We start from the raw sequence: 23300 nt of genomic DNA, 5'->3' as shown, positions 1-23300 counted from the left end.
AGTACGAGTCCAAACACTAGGAAGATAAAACCGCTGGTCCTGGTGACCGACCAAGATTGGACCCTCAGTACAGTACAGCACATGTCTCAAAAGTAAGACATTCTAACACAGTGGTTCTCAACCTTTCTAATGCCGTGACCCCATAATACAGTTCCCCATGTTGTGGTGACCCCCAAGTGGGTGTGGCCACCAATAAGAGGGAGTAGGACAGCTAGGGAAAGGGGAAAAAATGGCGGACAGCGTGGTTTGGCGACCCCCATGAAATGGTCGTTCGACCCCAAATGGGGTCCCGACCCACAGGTTGAGAACCACTGTTCTAACAGTTGATTACCTTCTCTCAAAATCAATAGAAAACTTAAGGTTGCTGTGAAAAGTTGCATGTTTTGAGCCAGGTTATTCTTTTAACTATTTTTTTTTATTTCCCCAATTCCACATCAAACACAATTCCTTTTTGTAGTTTCTCCAGCTTGTTTATCCCCTCTGCCCAGTAGACTATCAAGACAGAGACAAATTATTTTTACCAGTTTTGAACAAATTACTTGCAAAGATCTATAAATTTCAGCTGCTTCAGGGCCATGGGTTTTACACACGATCAGATAAATAATCTTATGAGAAACAGAAACTGCCTTCAGGAGACCCAACTAATAAGGTACTTTGTGAAGATGCTTATGAGACTGCGTCCAAATCAGTTCTGTTTGTTCAGAGGTTTCTACATTATTTCATACTCTGAAAAACCAGTTTGAGATAATGAGGTAATGTATAGACCCTTGGGAAACAGAAACAAATATGTGCTCTTAAACAACAAAATAGCAGCATTGTTTTATAGAGGTCCACAAAAATGTCTGTGTGTTTAATTGCCAACGCAAATACAAGACAGTATAGCAAATTTAAAAGCCAGAAGACTGCTTGAAGAGCTTGAAGTAATTGCATGCAGTAGGGGGAGAGAATGCAGCTGGTTTGACACCCTTAAATAAATGTTGACAAATACAGATGACATGTTTAGTAGAACTAGTTTGGTTATTTGCATATCTGTGGGAAAAATATTTCTCCTTGTGATAATATGGTATAACCATGCATACAATTTAAATGATGTCCTTTTTGGCATTTTTGGCATATAAATTTTAGATAGTCAAATATTTGCATTTTGCAAAAAAAATAACAGTTTATCTTTTTATAATTATGAAATGAAATAAATAAAATCTACTTTGGGTTGACTGTGTAACTTTACACAATTTTCTTGACAATGGTATCTTTGGGGATTTAAATTCTCAATCTTTATTTCAGGTTCATCTATATAAATACAGGTTGTCCTTGACTTACGACCACAGTTGAGCCCAAAATTTATGTTGAGACATTTGTTAAATGAGTTTTGTCCCATTTTACAACCTTTCTAGCCACAGCTCTTAAGTGAATCACTGCAATTTTTAAGTTAGTATCATGGTTGAGTGGCTTCCCCATTGACTTTGCTTGTCAGAAAGTTGCAAAAGCTGTTTACATGATCCTAGGACACTGCAACCATAATAAATATGAGCCAGTTGCCAAGCATCCAAATTTTGATTACGTGACCATGGGGCTGCTGCAATGGTCATAATTGTGAGAAATAGTCATAGGTCACTTTTTTCAGTGTCGCTGTAACTTTGAATGGTCACTAAATGTACTGTTATAGGTCGATGACTACCTGTAACTTCTTTGAAAAGTGTCATTAGTGAAAAGATATTGATTCTATATTTTTACTTTTATTTTATAGCATGAAGAAAGGCTGTACCTGCTGGGTTTATATGAAAGAGGCTCTTACAGAGTGCAATTCTGAACAGAGATTGAAATAATCAAGATTATATTACGTATAAATCTTTCCTGAGATCATATCTGAAGCAAAATATAATAAGATATCTTACACAGCAAGACATTTAAGAAAGATTAGGGGTTGCAGTGGGCAGCTACTCAGGATTAAATTACACAGTCTGCCTATCCAGGCAAGAAAAATGTAATTACCATAATTCATTATGAAAAGGAAAGCAAAAATTACCCTGAGGTGTGGTGTGAATAGTACTTCTAATCTATAGCCATGAAGATGAAAAATAAGGAAACCAGGCAATTTCAAGGCTACAGTTTTATAAGTCTTCCAAGAAAATGGGAGAAGACATGAGATGTAACAAAGGAGAGCAAGTTTTCAATACATAATTAGCTAGTCTGACAAGATTTCATATGCAACTCATGAGAAATAACAATGTCAGGAATATCTGTGGGATGCTTTTCTAGAGTGTGTCTCATGCTAGGATGCAATTTTTGAGGCCTTGATTTAATGAACACCTTACCCCACCACCACACCCTAAAATAAAGACAACTGTGAGAACAGCAATACCCTAGTTGGGGGGGAGATGGGACGGGTGAATTTAACTGAATATTGTGATAATCATTCCACAGGGTGGCAGTAAAACCTGCTGCCCCAATGCCTGCAAAATTGTATGTAATCACATGTTTTCTGACAAAATCAAATAAGGGGTGCAATAGTTCATAAATAGCTAACAAAGGAAAGCGTTCCTTAAAATGAAATTGTTTAGGCTGCAATTCAATAATCTTGAAGGAGCATCCAGAGCCACATAATTTTTAGTTGGATGTCTAAACTGGTACATTTCTTCTATAGTCCTTCAACACTGGATGAAGACAGGGCATGCTGGAAAATATTATGGATCCATAGGATCCCATAATTTCCCATTCTCTTAGACTAAATTGGAAGTGATATGCAAACATTTATTTGCTTTATTTATTTGTATATTGTTCTTCCTTTTGAGGGGGCCAGAATGGCATACAGAAAAAAAATAACAATCTCATAAAAATTACCTCTATATTAAAATAAGTGTCCGTCTCCATATAGTTGGCAATCCCAAGAAGCAAGAACTATATGGATTTTTAAAAACACTACAGGTAATCCTTGAATGTTGGACAGAAATAAAACTGCTCACTTAGGATGAAGGTGAAAATCATGAGAATCACTTCATTTACAAAACCTTGGGCAAAATTACAAAAGTTAGGGATATTACAATGACAAAAAAAGAATAGAACTGATTACTAAAGTAATTACCTTTAAAGACATTCTATATAGCTATGAAAACTAGATACTAAAAAGACAAAGAATTACGTACCTTCCAAATTATGATTTTAGAGACATTACCAAGGATCTAGTCAAGGAACTAGATCAAATGGAGACTGATGGAACTCCTGAGACAATGATCAGCACGTCAAACATCCTAGAATTTGTGTATATTATTGAGCATAAGATGAACTAGAAAAAATATTACTCTTGGCAAGGCTGATATGGAAAAATGGAAAGGCTATAGATAAGATGGATAAATGAGATTAAAATAATAATAATAATAATAATTTTTTATTTGCAGTCACAGACCAAAATACAAGTGCAACAAAAGAAAACACAAGGAAAATACTATCACAAACAGTTAACACCAGAAGCCTTGGCTAAAGGGAATTACAACGTTCTCCTCTGATAGTTACAACTCTTAAAAGAAATTTAGAAACCTGAGAAGTAATATAGGAGGAGCCATCCCCTAGACAATATAAGACCAAATTACTAACATTAGAACCAGAGGGATCAATTCCAAGGAGAGACAATAATTTAATTCTGGCTGTATTATACATAGGGCAGTATGATAAGATATGCTCCACAGTTTCAACTTCAGCCCTATCACAGGGGCATAGTCACTCACTAAACAGGAGCCTCTTGAATCGCCCATCGAGTAGCGCTGAGGGCAAGACATTGAAACGGGCTAGGGAAAAGATTCTTCTATACTTGGGGATGGTTAGAGTATAGAAGTATGAAGCCATCCTCAATCCATAATTATTAGAATGGCTGAAGATCAAAGGGGAGCAGGTTTTGTTGGCTCTGGCTCTTAAATATTGCAAATCTATGTCCAAAAGCCGTTGGATTACCCTAAACTGGGCGTCCTTGAGACCATAATCTCCCAGAGCATCCCCCGTAAAACTTAGCGAGTGGAGTTTCTTCATCAGCTCCCTCTCCCAATGAGAAGTATGAGAGTCAGCAAGCACCAGGGAGAGGTAACTACGAGATTAAAATGATTATTGGAATGTCCTTTGAAGAACTGTGTTACTGTTGGGGACAGATCATGATGGCAAGCAGTTGTCAAAGATCATACTCAACAGCCTTTAACAAATAAACCAGGTTTAATAACATTGTAGGAAGAGAACCGTATTAGTCTGTATTGGCAAAAAAATCAGGAGTCTCCCAATATCTTTTCCAATTAACAAGTTATATGAAAGAGCATAAAACTTTTGTGAACTGCTGCTCACTTCATCAGATACCTAGAGCAGGGATCCTCAACCCCGGTCTGTGGACCAGTACCAGGCTGCAACTTGCCAGCAGCTGATCTGCACAAACAAGCAAAGCCCTATCCACGAGATGCAGGCAGAACACAAAACCATGTCCCCTCCAGCCTGTGGAAAAACCTCTCTCCACAGAACCGGTCCCTGGTGCCTAAAAGGTTGGGGATCTCTGACCTAGAGTGAGTAGAGCAGTGTAGGATTTAAATTATGGTGAGTTGGAGGGAAAAATGAGAAGAAAAGGTGGGAAGGGGAAGGTAAAGAAAATAGTTTGGTTATGTAGATGCAAATTACATATGTGAAAGGTTACAACTATCATATCAATTAACAATTGTAACATGATAATTATGTTATTACTAGAAAGATCATTACTGTGATCATTACTATTGTGATCTTTTTTGTCATGAGATATCCCTATCTTTTGTGATTTTTACCCAAGGTTTTTGTTGCCTTTTTACCATTGGATTAATTTCCTCTTTGTTTTCCTAGCACATTTATTTCATGGAAATAATGTAAAATGCAAGAAAACAAAATTACCTATCATTTCATTGTTTTCCAACAGTGTTTTATTCATTATTTATTCATTATTCCTCACAAGAATAATCAGGTATTCTGGCATACCCATTAGCTTTAATATATTCCCCATTCTACACTTACAGGCTTTGTCAGGGAAGCAAAATATAATCTTGTAATATTCTTGCTCTATTATTCATCTCTGTTAGCTAATTTAATCTCAAATCCTTCTGCTTCTCTGCATTTATGGATCAATTCTTTTTTTTATAAATGTTGAAGAAAAACTAGATACATAAAGAATTCACTCAATGGTTCAATAATCTACACATGTGTAATCTAAAGGGTTACATTCCTTTATTTAGGATAGATATTTTTTCCAACCTCAAGACAATAGTGTTTTTCCATATTTGTAACATAGAACTATTAGCACTTTAACTTCTGTCTACAATTTTCAACAAGTTTGAATGACTATTATTTAGTGTCCCTTGTCAGATGTCCTTTGCTGCTGCCGACAAACTCCAAACACAAACGGAGCAGGTGACTAGCAAACTTTAATGCAAAAAGTCAGCACTGAGAGTGAACTGCTCTCAGTGCTTTACATAGATGTGCCCCTCCCACCAACCCCACCCCAATCAGCAAGCCAGCATCCAATTCGTACAGATAAAAGGTGCAGTTCAATGTCCGCATACCCCCCCTCCAGACACACCCACGGAGCCTCTGCAGTTCCAGCTGCTCTCTCATGCAACAAAGCAGCGCTCTGCCTTCTCCCCCCTGCGTCCAGCTGGAGGGGAAGGCAGCCAAGGTGAGGTGTTCTCTTCCCCTGGCCCGGCTTGTTTAGTCGACATGTCCAGCCAGCGGTGGGAATGCCTCTTGCGTCCAGCTCATTGGAGGGAGGCACCTGCGGCGTCAAGCGGCCAAGCCGACTCCCAGTTGCTGGCAGGGAGCCGGGCCAACTCCCAGTTGTCTCCCAGGAGCCGACTCTCAGCTGGTTGCCAGGGACCGGGCGGTGAGTAGCAGTCCCGCTGGTTCTGCGCTGACCTCCGGAGGCTGGCCCGACTGCCAGCTGACTGTTGGGAGTCGGGCAGTGCTCACTGGCTTCATACAGATGCCATTCAGTTGCTGGCTGCGTGCTCCCCATCACCCGGTTCATGTCAATCCCAGGGGCTTGACATCCCTTATATCTTACTTTCTAATGGAGTTGGTTCCTGATTATTAGGATTCCATTTGTAAAGATTTTCATTAGTTTTTACATCCTTCTCTCAACTTGATTTGTCTAACAGATGTCATCCATGAAGTAATCCTATGTTAGCTGTACATTTGAGGTTATTTTTTCTAAAAAAAAAAAAACCAACTGACTTTCTTCTTATCATTCTTGTTTAAATAATTTTTCATTTCACTTTTTTACTTTGCAAAGTCTGCATTCAACTGTTGAGTTGACAAAGATTTCATTCTTGGCATTTTTACATTCTATTATAATAGCTTGTTCTGAATGCCATTTGGATCTTTTCTTGTACAAAGCTTTAGAAAATGTTTTCTAAAATGTTTCACACAATCTCTAGTTTATTTTTATAGCTATTTGTATTCTATCTTGCATAAATTAAAAATACTGAAACTTAATTAAGGTTACTTTATGTTCTCCAAATCAGATCTTGCTGGCACATCCACCATTTTCTATTTTCTAAGTTTAACCTCAGCAGAAGAAAATCTCTGTTTTCTAAGTTTAACACACCAGAGATTTACGATCTCTTCCAGTGTCATCTGGAAGTGCCTGGCTGATTGTACTGTACTTCTTCTTCACATGATACTCCTACCTCTAATCATATGAGAAAAAGTTTCTCATGTGTTTTTCTTGTTATCTTGCATATTCTCAATTGATGTCTTTATTTTCTCACTATTAGCAATAATTTACACAAATTCACTAACATTGATTTGTATGCCTTTTTTTCTGAAGAGAGAATATGGTAAGACAACTAATGGTGCTTTGAAGATACAGAAAAATAGAAGTTATTATTGTCTTGGATAAAGAAATACCTCTCAAGATATTTTACACACACACACACACACACACACACACACACACACACTCCTTTGAAATAGAAGAGCATGCTAGACTTTCCAGAAAATGCTTCTTTGATTAAAAAAAATAACTGAAGGAACTTTTTGAACATACTTTTAAGTGCTTTTACTCTGGTTACTATTATGTTAATATTTTTTTAAAAAAATGCTTTCAAAGAACTTGTGCTGCAGCTTATACATTAATTTTGGTAGTGGAATGAAATATAATAAAAGTATAGTGACATATAACCATTTTGGATTTATAAATTAAAATTAAAAAATACTGATAGTCCGAAAGCAAAACAAATTGATAAGGTTAGTGCAGACTGTCAGCATAGCTGAATGTATTGTTTCTAATACAGCTCAAGATTAGTAGAAACACTCAGAACATAGCTTTCCAGTTCAGTTTTGAAGTCGGACAGAAGTTAAATAATATAGTCTTAATACAGATCAGTAGAAGTCTCTTTGCTTTATTGTTCACAATTATAAAAACAGTCTTTTTCCTATTTTTTTTTCACTTTTTAAGTACATATCTTAGAAATGTGGTCCAGTTGACTTATTTAAGTTTTGAAAAGAAGGCAAAGCATGCCAAGAATATAGAACTATACCTTCTATCTGTAGGGTACAACTCCACAGTAATGACATCAAGAGAATTCCATGCTGAGATAGTAAGGCCATTGTATAGACACAGCATGCCTATCATCATGGATCCACTTGTACCAAACCATAGGAAAAAGCAGCTAATTCCCGAAAGAATCATAGAACCACCTGCATGGAAACCAAATGTCAATAGTTACTATTGCTTCTGACAAAGGCTTTACAAAACAATTACTATAATGTTGTCAACATGAGTAGTAACTTAAGCAAAGTTATAAAGTAGCTAAGAACCTATGATGATCAAAGACTTTGTAGTAGCACTGGATGTGGGCACTGACAGAGGTGACAGAATAATAGGCTACGGGTCATGTCCTGAAGGCTCTCCACTATTCAGGAAGAAAGAACAGCTTAAAAGGGAATTAAGAAGGTTGAAAGTCCTTACAAGAACTAAATTGGATTTGGAAATTCATGGTGGCAAGTTCCTTAGTCTCAAGATTTCTCTAAAACTTTCTTCTGGCTACCATTCCCTCTATGTTAAAATTTCTGAACTATGAGCAACTTTATGCTTTCTTATCATGTTTGAAAACCTTGATTCAGAAATGTTCCCCTCCAAGGGTCAGCACTGCCACAAAAACAACCTTCCTTTTGCACATGATTACCACATGATAAAATGATAAAGCATAACATTTCAGCTGTTATGATCTCTTGAGTTGGGGGGAAACGGGGAATTTATAGCAAGAGTCTGTGAGTTTGATAAGAAAAATGATTTTTTTTTCCTTGCTTTCTGTCACAGAAAAGCCAGAAACGCTTTGTTAAATGGGAGCCAAACTTTGGGGTATTTTCTTTTTTTATTTCTCCTTTTATAGGCAGTGTGGCTAAGAGGCTATCGTTTTGGGAGAAAATAGGATTAGGGAGGTTTAAGGACTGAAATGCTGCATTAAGCCTCTCACAAATTCATCCTTAAAATACAGAATCATTGTCCCATCTACTTCTTCTATGAATCTGAGAGTGCACTGAAAACTAGCCAGGGGGGGGGGCGGTGTGGAGGGGGGAACAACTCACTATCTCTATATACAGCCCTCATCCCCTGCTTGATTATTTGTAAATCTTAAAGTGAAAAAGATAAAATAAGAATGTTTAATTAAAAAAAAAAGAAACAAATTTCAAAGCGAAGTTCCTACCCAACATTGTTATACGTCCAATCCGATCCATCAGAAGAGCTGAGACAATATTTCCTGGTAATACTGCTAAAGTCCCCAGGAAATTGACAAAATAAATCCAGTAGGCACTGTAATCATCATCGAACGAAATTTGACATCCTGTCTTATTGTGACTGAACGAACAATTTATAAATTCACTGCCAGGGTATTTATATGGCTCAAGATCTGTGGAAATAGAAGAAATTTGTGAAAGGTATAATATATTTCAAACACAGGATCTTTTACATATTGCCTAAAAAGGCCAACATTAATATTGTATTCAGTATAACATTCCAGGATATTAATATTGTGGTATGTTAATGTTTTAATGATGTTCTTTTAGTTTTGTATTATTGAGTTTGCTAAGCTAGATATGTCTGTTCCTCAGCAGGACATAAATATGTTCTACTAAAATTATTTTTTATGTGTGTTTATTTTGTAATATGTTTTTGTTGTTGTCAGGTGGAAAGATGAAATAAATAAATAAATAAATAAACCAACATTTTATAAATAAGATAACATACTTCTGTTAAGCCAAATGTAGCTTTAAAAAAAAGTTTATTAATCGCTTTAAAAAGAAAAACAAGAACCAAACCAACAAGGGAAAAAAATAGAATAATTGGTACAGAAACATAATAGCAGAAGTGGACAAAGGAGTGACAAATTGTAGAGTTAGTGATAAATGTATCATTGATTAGAAAAATTATTAAATTACTTTAAGTACGTTAAATTGTTTTAATAATGCAAGTAAGAATTTGCCAAAATATCCACTATTTATTGTTTTAAAATACAAAAAGAGGGGGGGGGACCTAAAAATATTATATGTGACTGGTGCACATGAGTTGAGGTAGGCTGAGGCGGTTTGGGAGGCCCAGCTCAGGCTGTATATAAGTTGGGGAGGGTGGCAAAGGACTGGGAGGCCTAGCAGAGGGCAGAGGATGCTGCTGGCAGATGTAACTTATCAGAGTGATTTGCGACTTTCCTTGTTGGTTTCCCCATTGAATTCCTTCTGGGAAGCCAGCAGGAAAGACGCAAATGGCAATCATGTGATCACAGTTCCCAGATTCGAAACATTGACTGGAAGATACTGCTATAGCTGGAACTTCAGAGACCAATTATATGTCCATCTTTTTTCAGCAATGCTGTAACTAAATAATTGCTGAATGAATGCACATAAGCTGAGGACTACCCAGATTCTCCTCATAATTCTATTACAATTGCTAATCAGAAATGCTAGGTGAAAGGCAAAATGACAGAATATGCATACATCTGATCTATTAAAATATTTTAGTTTAAAATGTGAAAAAACACCCATAACGCTTCTCTCCCCCAAACACAGACAGATATATAGTTCTTGGCACTGGGATTAGTCTCAATCAAAAACAACTAAGAAAAATGAATAAACCTGGATCAAAAAACACTCTTAGTTCTTTCCCAAGGTGATGTTAAGCACAGTTATGTTCTCCCCAATCATCTACAACCCCCACACACACTTCCAAGGTTTCATGTGGAAGCTGACTTCATTTTGTCTTTGGAATCCTGAAGGGTCTCTCTCAATGGCTACCTAAAAAAGTTTAAATGATAGTTGGCCAGCTGAACTTTCTCATATTCCAGCATAAAGTCTCAGCTACTTCCCAATCACCCTGCCAAAAGATGAAGTAATTATTCATGGACCCAAATATTCCCACTCTTTCTTCTTTAAATTGGTAAAAAAATGTTAGTTACTTCCGACAATGTCAGATAATAAGCTCAGCCAGAAATTCAGTTCTTGACATCCCTACGGTTGGTAAGAACACAAGCTTAACTTTTCTTCTCTGTTGAAATAACTACCACACAGTTAAAGGATTTGGGGAACAAAAAAATGTGGTTTTTTTCCCAACATACCTGAATTGAAGAACTCAGTCTTTATAAAAGTGCAGTTTCTAAAATATGTATTCAGTGTAGTAACATCCTCAAAGTAACAGTTCTTAAAAAGGGAGTCTTGAAAAGTAACTGCTTTGAATGTCATCATTGTGAACCTGAGTAAAAGAAAGAATTTGCTGTACTGATTTAAAGCATGATGGAGAGTAGGAGGTCTAACTGGAAGCATTTTTCAAATGACTGAATAATAGCATGGCTAAATACAGATCACCTTCTGCAGGTTCAGTCTTTTGTAGTAATATGTTCAAATTCCCCATGCTCAAACCGTGAGTGGTTTGGAGGACAAGAAATAGAAGAGCTCACATTCTTACTTGAATCAGAATAGAATAGAATAGGATAGGATAGGATAGGATAGGATAGGATAGGATAGGAATAGGATAGGATAGGATAGGATAGGAATAGGAATAGGACTGGAAGTGACCTTGGAGGTCTTCTAGTCCAGCCCTCTGCTCAAGCAGGAGAAGAACCTCTACCATTTCAGACAAGTGACTGTCTAGTCTCTTAAAAACCTCCAGTGATGGAGTGCCCATGATTTCTGAATGCAAGCTGTTCCACTTGTTAATTGTCCTCACTGTTAGGAAGTTTCTCCTTAATTCCAGGTTGCTTCTCTCTTTAGTCAGTTTCCCTGCCCTTTGGTGCTTTGGAGAATAGTTTGATGCCCTCTTCTTTGTGGCAGCCCCTCAAATACTGGAATACTGCTATCATGTCACCCGTTTCTTCTTTTCTTTAGACTATGGTTATCATCAGCCAGGTTTACTCCAAAATATAATAATAATAATAATCATCATCATCATCAAGCACACTGAAGTCAAGAAAAAGATTAGAGGTGAATACATCAAGAGAGTGAAGAAGATCTTAAAATCCAAACTCAATGGAGGAAATACCATAAAGGCAATCAACACCTGGGCAATCCCAGTTATTAGGTACACAGCTGGAATAGTGGACTGGACTCAAGCAGAACTAAAAGCAATGGATAGGCAGACCAGAAAAATAATGACAATGACATTGGTAGACTTTATCTACCAAGGCAAATAGGTGGGCGTGGAATGCTACAAATACATCAGATGGTTGAAGAAGAAAAAATGGCTTTGGAAGAATATCTGAAGAACAATGATGAAGATGCACTGAAATTAGTATATCAGGAAGGCTTACTGACTACTGGAGAGACAAACTGGCCTACAAGAAAGACCAAATGAAGAACAGAATAGAGGCATGGGAAGACAAAGCACTACATGGCCAATACATTAAAAAAATAGCTGGGAAAGCAGATAATAACAAGACCTGGCAATGGCTGAGAGCAGGAAAATTGAAGAAAGAGACCGAGGGACTAATTCTGGCTGCACACGACCAAGCCTTAAGGACAAATGCATACAAAGTCAAAATTGAGAAGACAGCAACAGACAGTAAGTGCCGCCTATGCAAAGAAGCTGAAGAAACAGTGGACCACTTGGTAAGCTTGCAAGAAGATTGCGCAGACTGACTACAAGCAGCGGCATGACAAAGTAGAAACAATGGTGCATTGGAAGATCTGCAAAAAATATAATTTGCCTGTAAGCAAAAACTGGTGGGATCATAAAATAGAGAAAGTCATAGAAAATGATAAAATTAAACTGCTCTGGGACTTCAGAATTCAAACAGACAAGCACCTGCAACATAACACCCAGACTTAACAATTGTCGATAAGAAAGACAAAAAAGTCTAGATAGTGGACGTGGCAGTGCCTGGAGATAGCAGAATAGAAGAGAAAGAACTGGAGAAGATAACAAAATACAAAGACCTACAAATAGAAATAGAAAGACTGTAGCAAAAGCAAGCAAGGGTAGTACCAATAGTCATAGGCTCCTTGGGTGCAATTCCAAAACAACTGGAGCACCACTTGAACACCATTGGCATTGACAAATTCGCTATAGTCAATTGCAAAAGGCAGCCTTATTAGGAACTGCTTCCATCCTGCGACGATATCTGTAATACCATCAAACATCCACATCTGCCTATCCCAGGTCCTGGGTAAGGACTCGATAGGTAGACAAAATGCCGAATCCAGTCTGAACATCTGGCTGACTGTGCGATGATTGATAATAATAATAATAATAGTTGGAAGGGACCTTGGAGGTCATCTAGTCCAGCCCCCTGCTCAGGCAGGAAACCCTATACCATTTCAGGCAAATGGCTGTCCTGTTTCTTCTTAAAAACTTCCAGTGTTGGATCATTCACCGCTTCTGGAGGCAGGTTGTTCCACTGGTTAATTGTTCTAACTGTCAGGAAGTTTCTCCTTAGTTCTAGGTTGCTTCTCTCTTTGGTTAGTTTCCACCTGTTGCGTCTTGTCCTGCCTTCAGGCGCTTTGGAAAATAGCTTGACTCCCTCTTCTTTGTGGCAGCCCCTGAGATATTGGAACACTGCTATCATGTCGCCTCTCATCCTTCTCTTCGTTAAACTAGACAAACCCAATTCCAGCAACCGTTCCTTATATGTTTTAGCCTCCAGTCCCCTAATCATCTTTGTTGCTCTTCTCTGTACTCTTTCTAGAGTCTCAACATCTTTTTTACATCGTGGTGACCAAAACTGGATGCAGTATTCCAAGTGTGGCCTTACCAAGGCACTGTAAAGTGGTATTAATACTTCACGTAATCTTGATTCTATCCCTCTGTTAATGCAGCCTAGCACTGTGTTGGCTTTTTTGGCAGCTGCAGCACACTGCTGGCTCATATTTAAATGATTGTCCACTAGGACTCCGAGATCCCTTTCACAGTTATTACTATTGAGCAAGGTACCACCTATACTATATCTGTACATTTGGTTTTTCTTGCCTAAATGTAGAACCTTACTTTTTTCACCATAGAATTTCATTTTGTTAGATAGCACCCAATGTTCAAGTCTGTCCAGATCCTCCTGTATCCTAAGCCTGTCTTCTGGAGTGTTGGCTATTCCTGCCAGCTTGGTGTCGTCTGCAAATTTGATGAGTTCCCCATCTATCCCCTTGTCCAGATCGTTGATGAAGATGTTGAAGAGCACTGGGCCCAGAACAGAGCCCTGGGGCACCCCACTACACACTTCCCTCCATGTAGATGTGGTTCCATTGAGGACCACATGCTGAGTACAGCCGGTCATCCGGCTATGGATCCATCTAGTGGTGATGCTGTCTAACCCACATTTTTCTATCTTATCAAGTAGTAGGTTGTGATCTACTTTGTCAAATGCCTTGCTGAAGTCCAAGTAAATTATATCCAGAGCATTCCTCTGGTCCACTAACTTTGTCACTTGGTCAAAGAATGCAATAAGATTTGTCTGGCATGATCTGTTTTTGACAAACCCGTGTTGGCTTTTAGTAATGACTTTGTTTGCCTGTAGGTGTTCACTGATTTGTTGTTTGATGATCTTTTCCAGAATCTTCCCAGGTATTGAGGTCAGACTGATAGGTCTGTAATTTCCTGGGTCCTTTTTCCCCCCCTTTTTGAAGATGGGAACTACATCAGCTCTTTTCCAGTCCTCTGGTAGTTCCCCAGTGCTCCAGGATCTTTGAAAAATATAGTTCAGTGGTTCTGAGATCACATCTGCCAGTTCCTTGAGAACCGTGGGGTGTAATCCATCTGGTCCTGGTGATTTGAACTCATCTAGCCTGGACAGGTGCTCACTTACCATTTTCTTGTCTATCTTAACTTGTATTTCTATTTTGTTTTTTATGGCACTATTTTTGATAGGTTGGTCTGTTTTTTTCCCTTTGTGTAAAGACAGATGCGAAAAACGAGTTAAATAGTTCTGCTTTCTTCCTGTTTCTTGTCACCTTCTTGCCACTTTCATCCACTAATGGACCAATCGTTTCCTTCACTTTTTTCTTGTTTTTTACGTGATGAAAGAAGCTTTTTTTGTTATTTTTGACTTTGGTCGCAAGCCTTAGTTCATTTTGAGCCTTAGCTTTCCTCACTTCATATTTGCAGGCTCGGGCTATTTGCTGATATTCTGACTTAGTTATGTGTCCCTCTTTTCACTTTCTATACTTGTCCTTTTTATCTTTCAATTGATCAGAGAGATCTTTATGCAGCCATGCTGCTTTCTTTTGAGAGCTGTTATTTTTCCTCTTTGTTGGTATTGTGCTAGACTGGGCCTTTATAGTCTCACTTTTCAAAATTTCCCAAGCCTCTTGAGTTGTTTTCCCCTGGAGGATTCTCATCCATGGAATCCTTCCCAAATACTCTCTAAGTTTATTGAAATTAGCTCTCTTGAAGTCCAAGACTCTAGTTTGACTGTGTTCTATTGCTTGTGCTTCCATAATGTTGAGTTCCAATATTGCATGATCACTTCCTCCCAAGGTTCCTATGGCTTCAACACCTTCTATCATTTCATCTCTGTTAGTGAGAATTAGATCCAAAATGGCTAATCCCCTAGTTCCCTTCTCTACTTTTTGGGAGACAAAGTTGTCTGCTAGGTTTGTCAGGAATCTGTTTGATCTTCCATTGAAACAATTCTTGATAGTATTTACTGATCAGAGAGTTAGAGCTAGCTATGATTATGAAAAGATTGAAAAGGGTGAGTTAAATAAAAAAAAAAGAACATTAACCTAAATTAATGCCCATCTCTCCAAAAGAAAAAAGAAAACATAAAATGGAACACTGATATGAGATACCAGGTGACCCTGAACTGGGCTGTTGGGCAACACTCAAATCATAATGTCTTTTCATTTGAACCTCTCTCAATCAGTTGTGGTCAAATATAAAATATGATAATTCAGCCAAGGTCTTTTAGTGCTAAGGAAAAGGGTCTTTGTAAGTTGAACTCATTACAGGAAAGGCAGAATACACAATCAGCAAATCATTTTAGAAATAGATTTATTTTTCTCAACCTGTCATTGATGAATGTCCCATTAAAATGGATCTGATTTTCCAGAGTAAAGTTGAAATCAAAATCCACGATCCTCTTATTGGTAAAATTCTTCCCTCTTCTAGCATATTCATCTGCTTGTAGATGTTTAATGACATCTGGAAACCAGACAGACAATCCATAGTACCTATAAAAGCAATTTATGTAATTTCAGCATTTAAGAGAAATACATGACACAACAATGAATTGTAATGCAGCATTGTGTTCAATATATAGATAAAAAAATGTATTTTACAATGTTCCAACTGCATACAGATATAACAAGAACATGGATAGCTTTCCCAGATTTCTGAATTTCCCCTCTCTCTGAAAAAATTATCATATGATATGATGTTGCTATGTACATCTCAAATGAACATTATTTATTGTGTAATATGCGCTAATCTTAACTATGATTAGTGAAAATAAGCTAATTGCATAAACTTATAGAAAAATGAAGGTGACGTCATGACTAGATACAGAATGCAGCATGAGGGGTGGGACTAAGAAGAGAAAAACAATGTCAACAATCTCTAAAACCAGAACTTATGCATGCAGATTCTGCTAAAAGTCTCATACTTGAAATTTTTAATATGGTTTAAGAAAAAAGAAACAAAATTTAGCAATGCTGAATCCTTGAAATAAGTAGAAATTGGAGATCATACATATAGAGGAAAAGGGATAATACATCCAATTTCTTTTTTGTTTTTGGTCCCAGGCTTGTATTAATATAAATAGCTTGCAATTATTATTTTGTAATTTTAGTAATTGGTACGTGCAAAGCATTTTAAAACAGGTTTTTGAAGTGCATTGATTGAAAGGACTTTCATTGTTTTGTTGTTTTTGAGTAATAGTAGCATATTTGTAGATTTGTAGTATTTAACCATTGTCTTCTGACTGAAAGTCACATATAAAATTGTACCAGACTTGTTCAACCAAAAGCCTATTCTAATTTAGTCAATTTCCTACAGATACCCTTGAGAATATGGTAAGTAGTATTATTTCTGATCCTGTAAATGACCTAGAGCCTCAACACTAGTAGACATTGCCTTAATCCTCCATGGATGTCTCATCTCCTTTCAAAGTCACTTTATGTCCTCACTATGTTCTAAGAAAACAAATGGCATAGATTCTGAGAGAAGAAGGCGTTTTCCATTTGCTCACAGGAAGCATACTTTTTATAGGTCTCTATCATGTTTCCCCTTTCTCAGCTTTTTTTAAAAAAAAAATGAAACAATCTCTGTATTATTTCTTTCTGACAGGAGATTGTTTTAGCTGTTCTGATCATTTTGGTTGTCCTTTTCTGTACTTTTCCAGTCCTATCAATTTAGCTGATTTTTCTAAAAATATTTATAGAGTTGTATTTTGTACTGAAATTGTGATTGTACAATATATTTGCTATAATTATTTTCAATTTTAAAATCATGTGGATAGGGAAAAAGCCATTAATCTAAGCAATCACAGTTTAATGAGTTGTTAAATCGTTTTTAACAACAATTTTTTAAATATACTTTACAGAACAACCATGTGCCAGAGCTATTATTCAATTAATGCAACTGGTTAAAAAGCAGACCTAAAAATATAGAGAACATTGATAAAATGGTGTTGACTGGACTGGAGTCTGGAGAAAAGGGGATGTGTTGGTTTATGGTTTATGTTTAAATATTAAGTCAGTGCAGAGGGTTTTTTTAAAATAAAAATGTTTGTATCAATATAAAAAAATTTAAAGAATAAAAAAATAGCAGTTTGTAAAATTTATAAAACAATAAAAAGTTTATTGTTGTACGTATCCATGTCACTGACTAGAAAGATAACAGTAAAGGAATGCCAGGATACAGATCCTTTGGAAATAGCCCAATCACTAGCAGTATTACTGCATATATTAAATTGTACCTCTTAAAAAAGAAGAAGAGTATTTCTATTGTATGTCGTGTTTAAATGTAATTTTATGCTTTTCAAAGACTTATGTTCTTCAATTTCAAAAAAGATTTGGAGTAATCCAAGGTGACAATAATTTGATAATATAATACACTAGTATTGTGGAAATTGAATGAAACTAGCATGGCTGCTTCCCAGGAAATATATAATGGGAGAGGTCTCTAGGTTAGAAAATAATAAAGAAAAATCCTACTAACTGGCATATGACAATTCGGCATGTTTAACTTGATTGAATCTTTCTTCACAAAGTAAATGCAGTACATCCATCCAGTCCATTGCACCACGCATGGATGAGTAAGAATTGCAACAAAGTTAATGTAATACAATTACAAAATTTATATATTTCTTATCAAGCTTACCCAAAAGAAAGAGTAAACCATACTACTGCAAGCTTAGTTGTATTGTCCTTGACTGGATAGGTGAAGCACCTCTTAAATGTTAACCAAATCTGTGAGGAAATAAGAAAAATTGCATTTGTTTCTAAAATTTCATTTAAACCTAAATGAAAAATACAAGTAAACTTTAGAATAAGCATCACCGAAAGTTAAATATGTCACTTTGCTTCAGGATCCTCAAGAAAATGCTACTTTGAGGGAAGGATGGTTTACAGTGACATTTATGGCAAGAAAAATGTTGAGGGGCCTAATTTTTCCTCTGAAACAGTGATAACTAATCCAGTTTTGGAAATATCAGGCTTGTATCTAAAGCCACGTAGTCTTCAGTTTTACAGATTTAATTAGATTTCTGAATACTCGGCTTGATCTGCTTTTAACAACAGCTGCTTATTCAAGAAATAATACAATCCCTAATTCTCTCTCTCTCTCTACTCAAAGTATCCACATTATTGTTATTTTGATAGAGGACTCTAGATGATGCTTTTAATTATTAATGCAGACATTATTTTATTTTTAGTTTAGTTTTCTGAATTAAGCTTTAGAGGTCAAGCACCAGGGATGCAACTGTACCACATCAATTCTGGTCCACCAATGTAATGTACAAGGGCTATATAAATTATGTAAACTTTGGCAAATTTAAGAATACCTTGGACAAAATAAACCAACTTTTTCCTGGAAGATTCAGTATACTCCATTTTGGTGGCTTTATTCTGTAGATATAATAACTGGACAAAGAAAATTTCTGAAATTATACAATTAATGCTTTAGCATTAATAAAAAAAATGACCAGATCAAATATATTGAGTTATCTTTATCAAAAGATAAAAGTATATATCTTTGAATTTAGTCCCAGAATGTCCACAGCATTATTATTTATAAATATTAAAAGGAAAGAAACAAAAAGGAAAAGGAAAAAAAACTACTAAAAAGTACAGATAAGCGTTTGAGCTCTCACTTCCCCCCCTTTTTTGTACACTAGCTGATTGATAGTATTTATAAACTTTAGAAACCATAGTCTGTGTTTGTATTTGCCTTGTTGCATGATGTATATAGTATATATGGAAGCCATTCTTGTAAAATTTAGTTAGCATGCCCCATTACTGTATGACAGTAATGAAATGGACATGGGTGAACCCACTTCAAACTTTTTCTTTATGATTATTGAATGATTCTGACAAGCCATTATCTCTCAGCCTAATCTATTTCACAAAAATCAACTGAGAACATATCACCAACTTTTGGGAGAAGGAAAAGGATAAAGCAATACAATAAATAAGGTGCCATTATCTGGAAAATCCCTACAGAAATGTGGAATCATAGAATATTTAATTTGGGGGAAAATTAAAAGCACAAGAAGTTGTTTTAATCTATTTTAGTAACTTTAACGCTGACTCATTTAAGCTTGATAATAATGGTAAATGTTTAATTTCTCTAGATTCTGTAGACCAGTTTGCACTTAAATATAAATAATATTGTAGAGATTGTGTTACTTACACTATCCAGTTCTGTGCGCACTCTGACATAGCATCTCTTATACCAGGTGCCTGTATCACTTTCTATTTCTATAAGCTCATCTATCTGTTTTGGTGTTTTGATCCTATTAACCTACAGAGAACACAAGAAGAGGGTTTTTTTTTCCTACTTGAGAAACAAAAACATTTGACAGTTGAAGAAAGTTAACAGCCTTATTTAAAAGGGGATAAACAGTTTCAAGTTGTATGTTTATAAATTAAAACATCTAACCTTGGCTACAGTTTTCATCTCTTGAGAAAGAAAGAGAAGTACGATTTGCATGGAAGGTCAACTGAACAGGAGAATATGAAAGTGCAGTTTCTTCAGAATTATTAGAGAAATCAGATTATCTGTAGAGCTTTTAAAAGCTATTAAAATGGTTGGTTGCAGCTCTTTAAAAACATATTTTAAATGAATGAAGGAAATAAATTCATATGAGAATATCAGTTTTTAATTTTGTTAAGATTTTTGTATAATACCCTTCAAAAATGAGTTATAGCCAGTATGAAAAAGAAGCAATTACACAGTCCCTATTAAATCTAACGATACATTAAAAATGAACATTATAGGCATTCATTATTGGGGAAATTCCAGCCAGGCAGGGAGAAGAGATCAGATGGGGAACTAGCCTTGAGTCTTTCCACAGCCAGAAGAGACATAAAGCTGATCCCCTTTAAGTTTCATGGAATCTTATCTGTTGTTCCCAAGGGAAGGCAAGCAGTCTGGGAGATTCCTATACAGTAGGTAGAACAAAATAAAGTAGTCAACTCTAACCTTTCATATGTAGATTTGATGACTTGTGCCTGACAGTCATTAACTTATGATCACAACTGGGACCAGAATTTCTACTACTAAGTGATAAGGTCATAAAGTGCAATTCTCATGACTTAGTGACAGCAATCCTGGCAGTCCAAGTTGCAATGCATGAATTGTTAAGCCAACAGCAGAGGGAGATCCAGATAAGGAGTGCAGGACTGCTGAGGGTGGTGGGGAAGGCTCAGTGCAGGTTATGTGTGAGTTGGGGGGGGGGATGTTGCAGTGTGGTGCGAATTCAGGGAGGCTGGGATAAAAAGGTGTAGGTTATATGTGTATTTGTGTGTGAGCATAGAGAAACTGGGAAAAGAATATGCTGCAGCCCCATGGCTGCAAGAATTAAGAATTATGGCCAGTAAAGGGGAGTTAAAGCGCATTACGGACTTGGTTATTTACATAGTTGGTTAATGTTAGTTAGAGTATGATTATTATATTTGTTACCCTGCACTCAGCTCTGGGAAGTGGGGGAGGGAGAGGTGGGGTTAAAGGTGGGTGCGTTTTGGGGTGTATATTGTAACTTTTATAAAACTTTTCAATAAAAAAAAAAGAATTATGGCCAGATAATTTTATTAAGGCTATCTGGACTCCAGTTACAACTGGATCAAGAAATGTCCTTAAAGAAAAATATATCTTCAAGATCTATGTGAATAATCATTGTAGGTACTCTTCATGGTATTATTTTCTTCAAGAAGAATATATGGTTTCTATTGATAACTTTTCCAATCTAAATTACAACTAATTTTCCACTAGTGAGGTATACTTGTATAAAAAATACGCACTGTGAAAACTTTTTCAGGTTGGCCTCGAGCTCGCATATTTGTATCATGAATTTGTTTGAGAATCATCCAAGCTTCATCATGTTTTCCAATCTATGGATATGAAAACATTTGAAAATTTCAGGAACAATTATGAAAATGCAAGTTGTTGATAAAGCAATCTGTATTAACTCTTTCCTCACTCAAAATACATCTACATTTAAAGAAATATTTTGGCATATTTTTCTATCTCACTCAGTGGCATATTGTGGAATATATTTTGCATCTACAGTAATAGTCTTAAATCACCTCATTTATTGCAATATTATAAAGTAATTGCTCCCTAATATGTTTAGATCTTCAGCAATACATTCATTTTTTCAAGACAGTTCACCAAATAAGATTAGAATAAAACTTCATGATAATAAAAGCAACCATAAAACAGCATCAGACTAAAAGCAATATAGTATAAATCAAAACTTGATAGAATGTTTTAAATTTCTTTTATTAAATCTCTCAAAGAGAAAGAGGCAAATAACACTTTCCAGAGAGAGAACTTCAAAAATGTCAAGTCCCCACTGAAAATGCTTGGGCTGATTTTTTTTGTTATTTAAATGATGGATCTGAGGTTGATATTAAGACCCAGGTAAGCTCAACTTTTTGAAGAAATGTAAATATTTTACCTCAAGCAAGAACCTTGGACTTTCTGGCATGAAAGTTAGTGCCACCACAGCAGAAACACAAGGTAGGGCACACATTATAACAAACACTCGCCAACTGTGAAACTGATATGCAGATCCCATGCTGAAACTCCATCCTGAAAAAGAAGAAAAAGACACTGTATTACAAATGCAACATATTTTAAAAGAATGGCATCATGGCTTATAAACCCAGATAATTTCTGAGAGCAGGACAAAGTTCTGCCTATTCCATAGAATCTGCACTTTGAAAATTCTTTTTTCTTCTTTCAAAAGTCAAATGCCACAGTAAAACCAATGCCACATTCTGTGATTAAATGTCACTACTTTATCCAGAACTGTGAGTATGAAAAGGCTTATTGATACAACTTAGTATATTGCCTATAATTGGTGACAGCTGCTGAGAATTCAATGGAATGACTATTTCTCCTTGGTAATCCCCCATTACTTCTGGCATTAGCTATCTCTTTTGCCAGTACTTCAAGAAGAAAACCACAAAATTCCACTCCTGTGGCTGTACTACAGGCCATTAACTGCCACCATGTCCAAAGGTAGTATCTATTACTTTAACAAGATTTTGTTCTGATCATTTCTTAGCATTACCTCTCCTTCCTTCCTTCCTTCCTTCCTTCCTTCCTTCCTTCCTTCCTTCCTTCCTTCCTTCCTTCCTTCCTTCCTTCCTTCCTTCCTTCTTGTAGTCATTTATTATCACTTAAGTAAAAGCAATAGCATTCATATGACCCAGAGTTTATTGTGATCAATACGTTTTGGGAAATCTATTAATTACTTCTGTCTGTGGAGACTAAAAACATTTTATTCTTTCCCCCATAATTCTTTTTAAAAAATCAAAACCAGGCAGGATATATTAATGTGTACCTGCTCTTTAGTTACTTAGAAAAGAAAGTTATTTCTTTATCTCTGGCAGTTATCTAATTTAGCTATAAATTTCTAATTTAAGTCTGCACTAAAAAGACTATAAAATTATCACTCAATTTTCAATGATCATATTAATTATGAAGAGATCATGGTAAAAAGGAACTGCCTTTTTGTTATTTGTATATAGACCAAGTATTTATTTTGTACAGATCTGCAATAACTCTTTCCTTTGCATTACATGTATTACATATCTTCAATAAGATTCAGAACCAGCTAATACATTAGGTTTATTTTACACTTTGCATATCTACATCTAGGATCCAACATATTTAACTACACAAAATAAGAAAATACATCTTCTCTTATAATATATATTAATACTGTACCTATGCTATTACCTTTCTACAAAAAAGATCTAAAATATAATTACCAAAACCCAACTAACCATCAAGGAATAAAATTTTGCCTTCTTGAAAATTTGGATCCTTTACTTTTTAATAGCTCAACAGAGTAACAAACTATTCTATTTTTAAAATAAATATAATTTTATTTATTTTAAGGTAGAACCATACAATTGTCTATAGCTTTATACAAGTGATTATACTATTATATGTCATTTTGTTATTTGAAGAGGCCAAGATTTGTTGCAAATGAAGAATGAGATTTCTAGATATTCCTTTCTAGAACTAAATTTAAAAAGGCATTTGGAATAGATTTATCTGCAGATGAACACTGCTGTCAAATGGAGGTGTGGTCTTGGTTTCCATCTGCCATTCCTTCTTTGTAACCTAACAGGAAGATATATAGTATTCTTTGTCTGAT

At 36.0% G+C, this 23300-nt stretch overlaps 1 protein-coding gene across 2 annotated transcripts in view; it reads right to left on the bottom strand.

Moving 5' to 3' along the window:
- The window catches only part of SV2C (synaptic vesicle glycoprotein 2C), a 68935-nt gene that overhangs the window by 2592 nt on the left and 43043 nt on the right, over positions 1-23300 (bottom strand). For both annotated transcript variants that reach the window (XM_039364040.1, XM_039364042.1), the window contains 8 exons: positions 21588-21721; positions 20929-21018; positions 19319-19429; positions 17789-17877; positions 15475-15639; positions 10602-10735; positions 8700-8903; positions 7530-7689 (listed from right to left, as the gene is read on the bottom strand). In XM_039364040.1, the coding sequence (XP_039219974.1) occupies positions 7530-7689; positions 8700-8903; positions 10602-10735; positions 15475-15639; positions 17789-17877; positions 19319-19429; positions 20929-21018; positions 21588-21721 (1087 nt within the window). The remainder of the gene's footprint in view (positions 1-7529; positions 7690-8699; positions 8904-10601; positions 10736-15474; positions 15640-17788; positions 17878-19318; positions 19430-20928; positions 21019-21587; positions 21722-23300) is intronic.

The sequence above is a fragment of the Crotalus tigris genome, unplaced genomic scaffold (genome assembly GCF_016545835.1).
Source record: "Crotalus tigris isolate CLP2741 ecotype Arizona unplaced genomic scaffold, ASM1654583v1 scf7180000019642.961951, whole genome shotgun sequence".
NCBI classification, from domain to species: Eukaryota; Metazoa; Chordata; class Lepidosauria; order Squamata; family Viperidae; genus Crotalus; species Crotalus tigris.
This window is presented reverse-complemented; position numbering and strand designations above follow the sequence as displayed.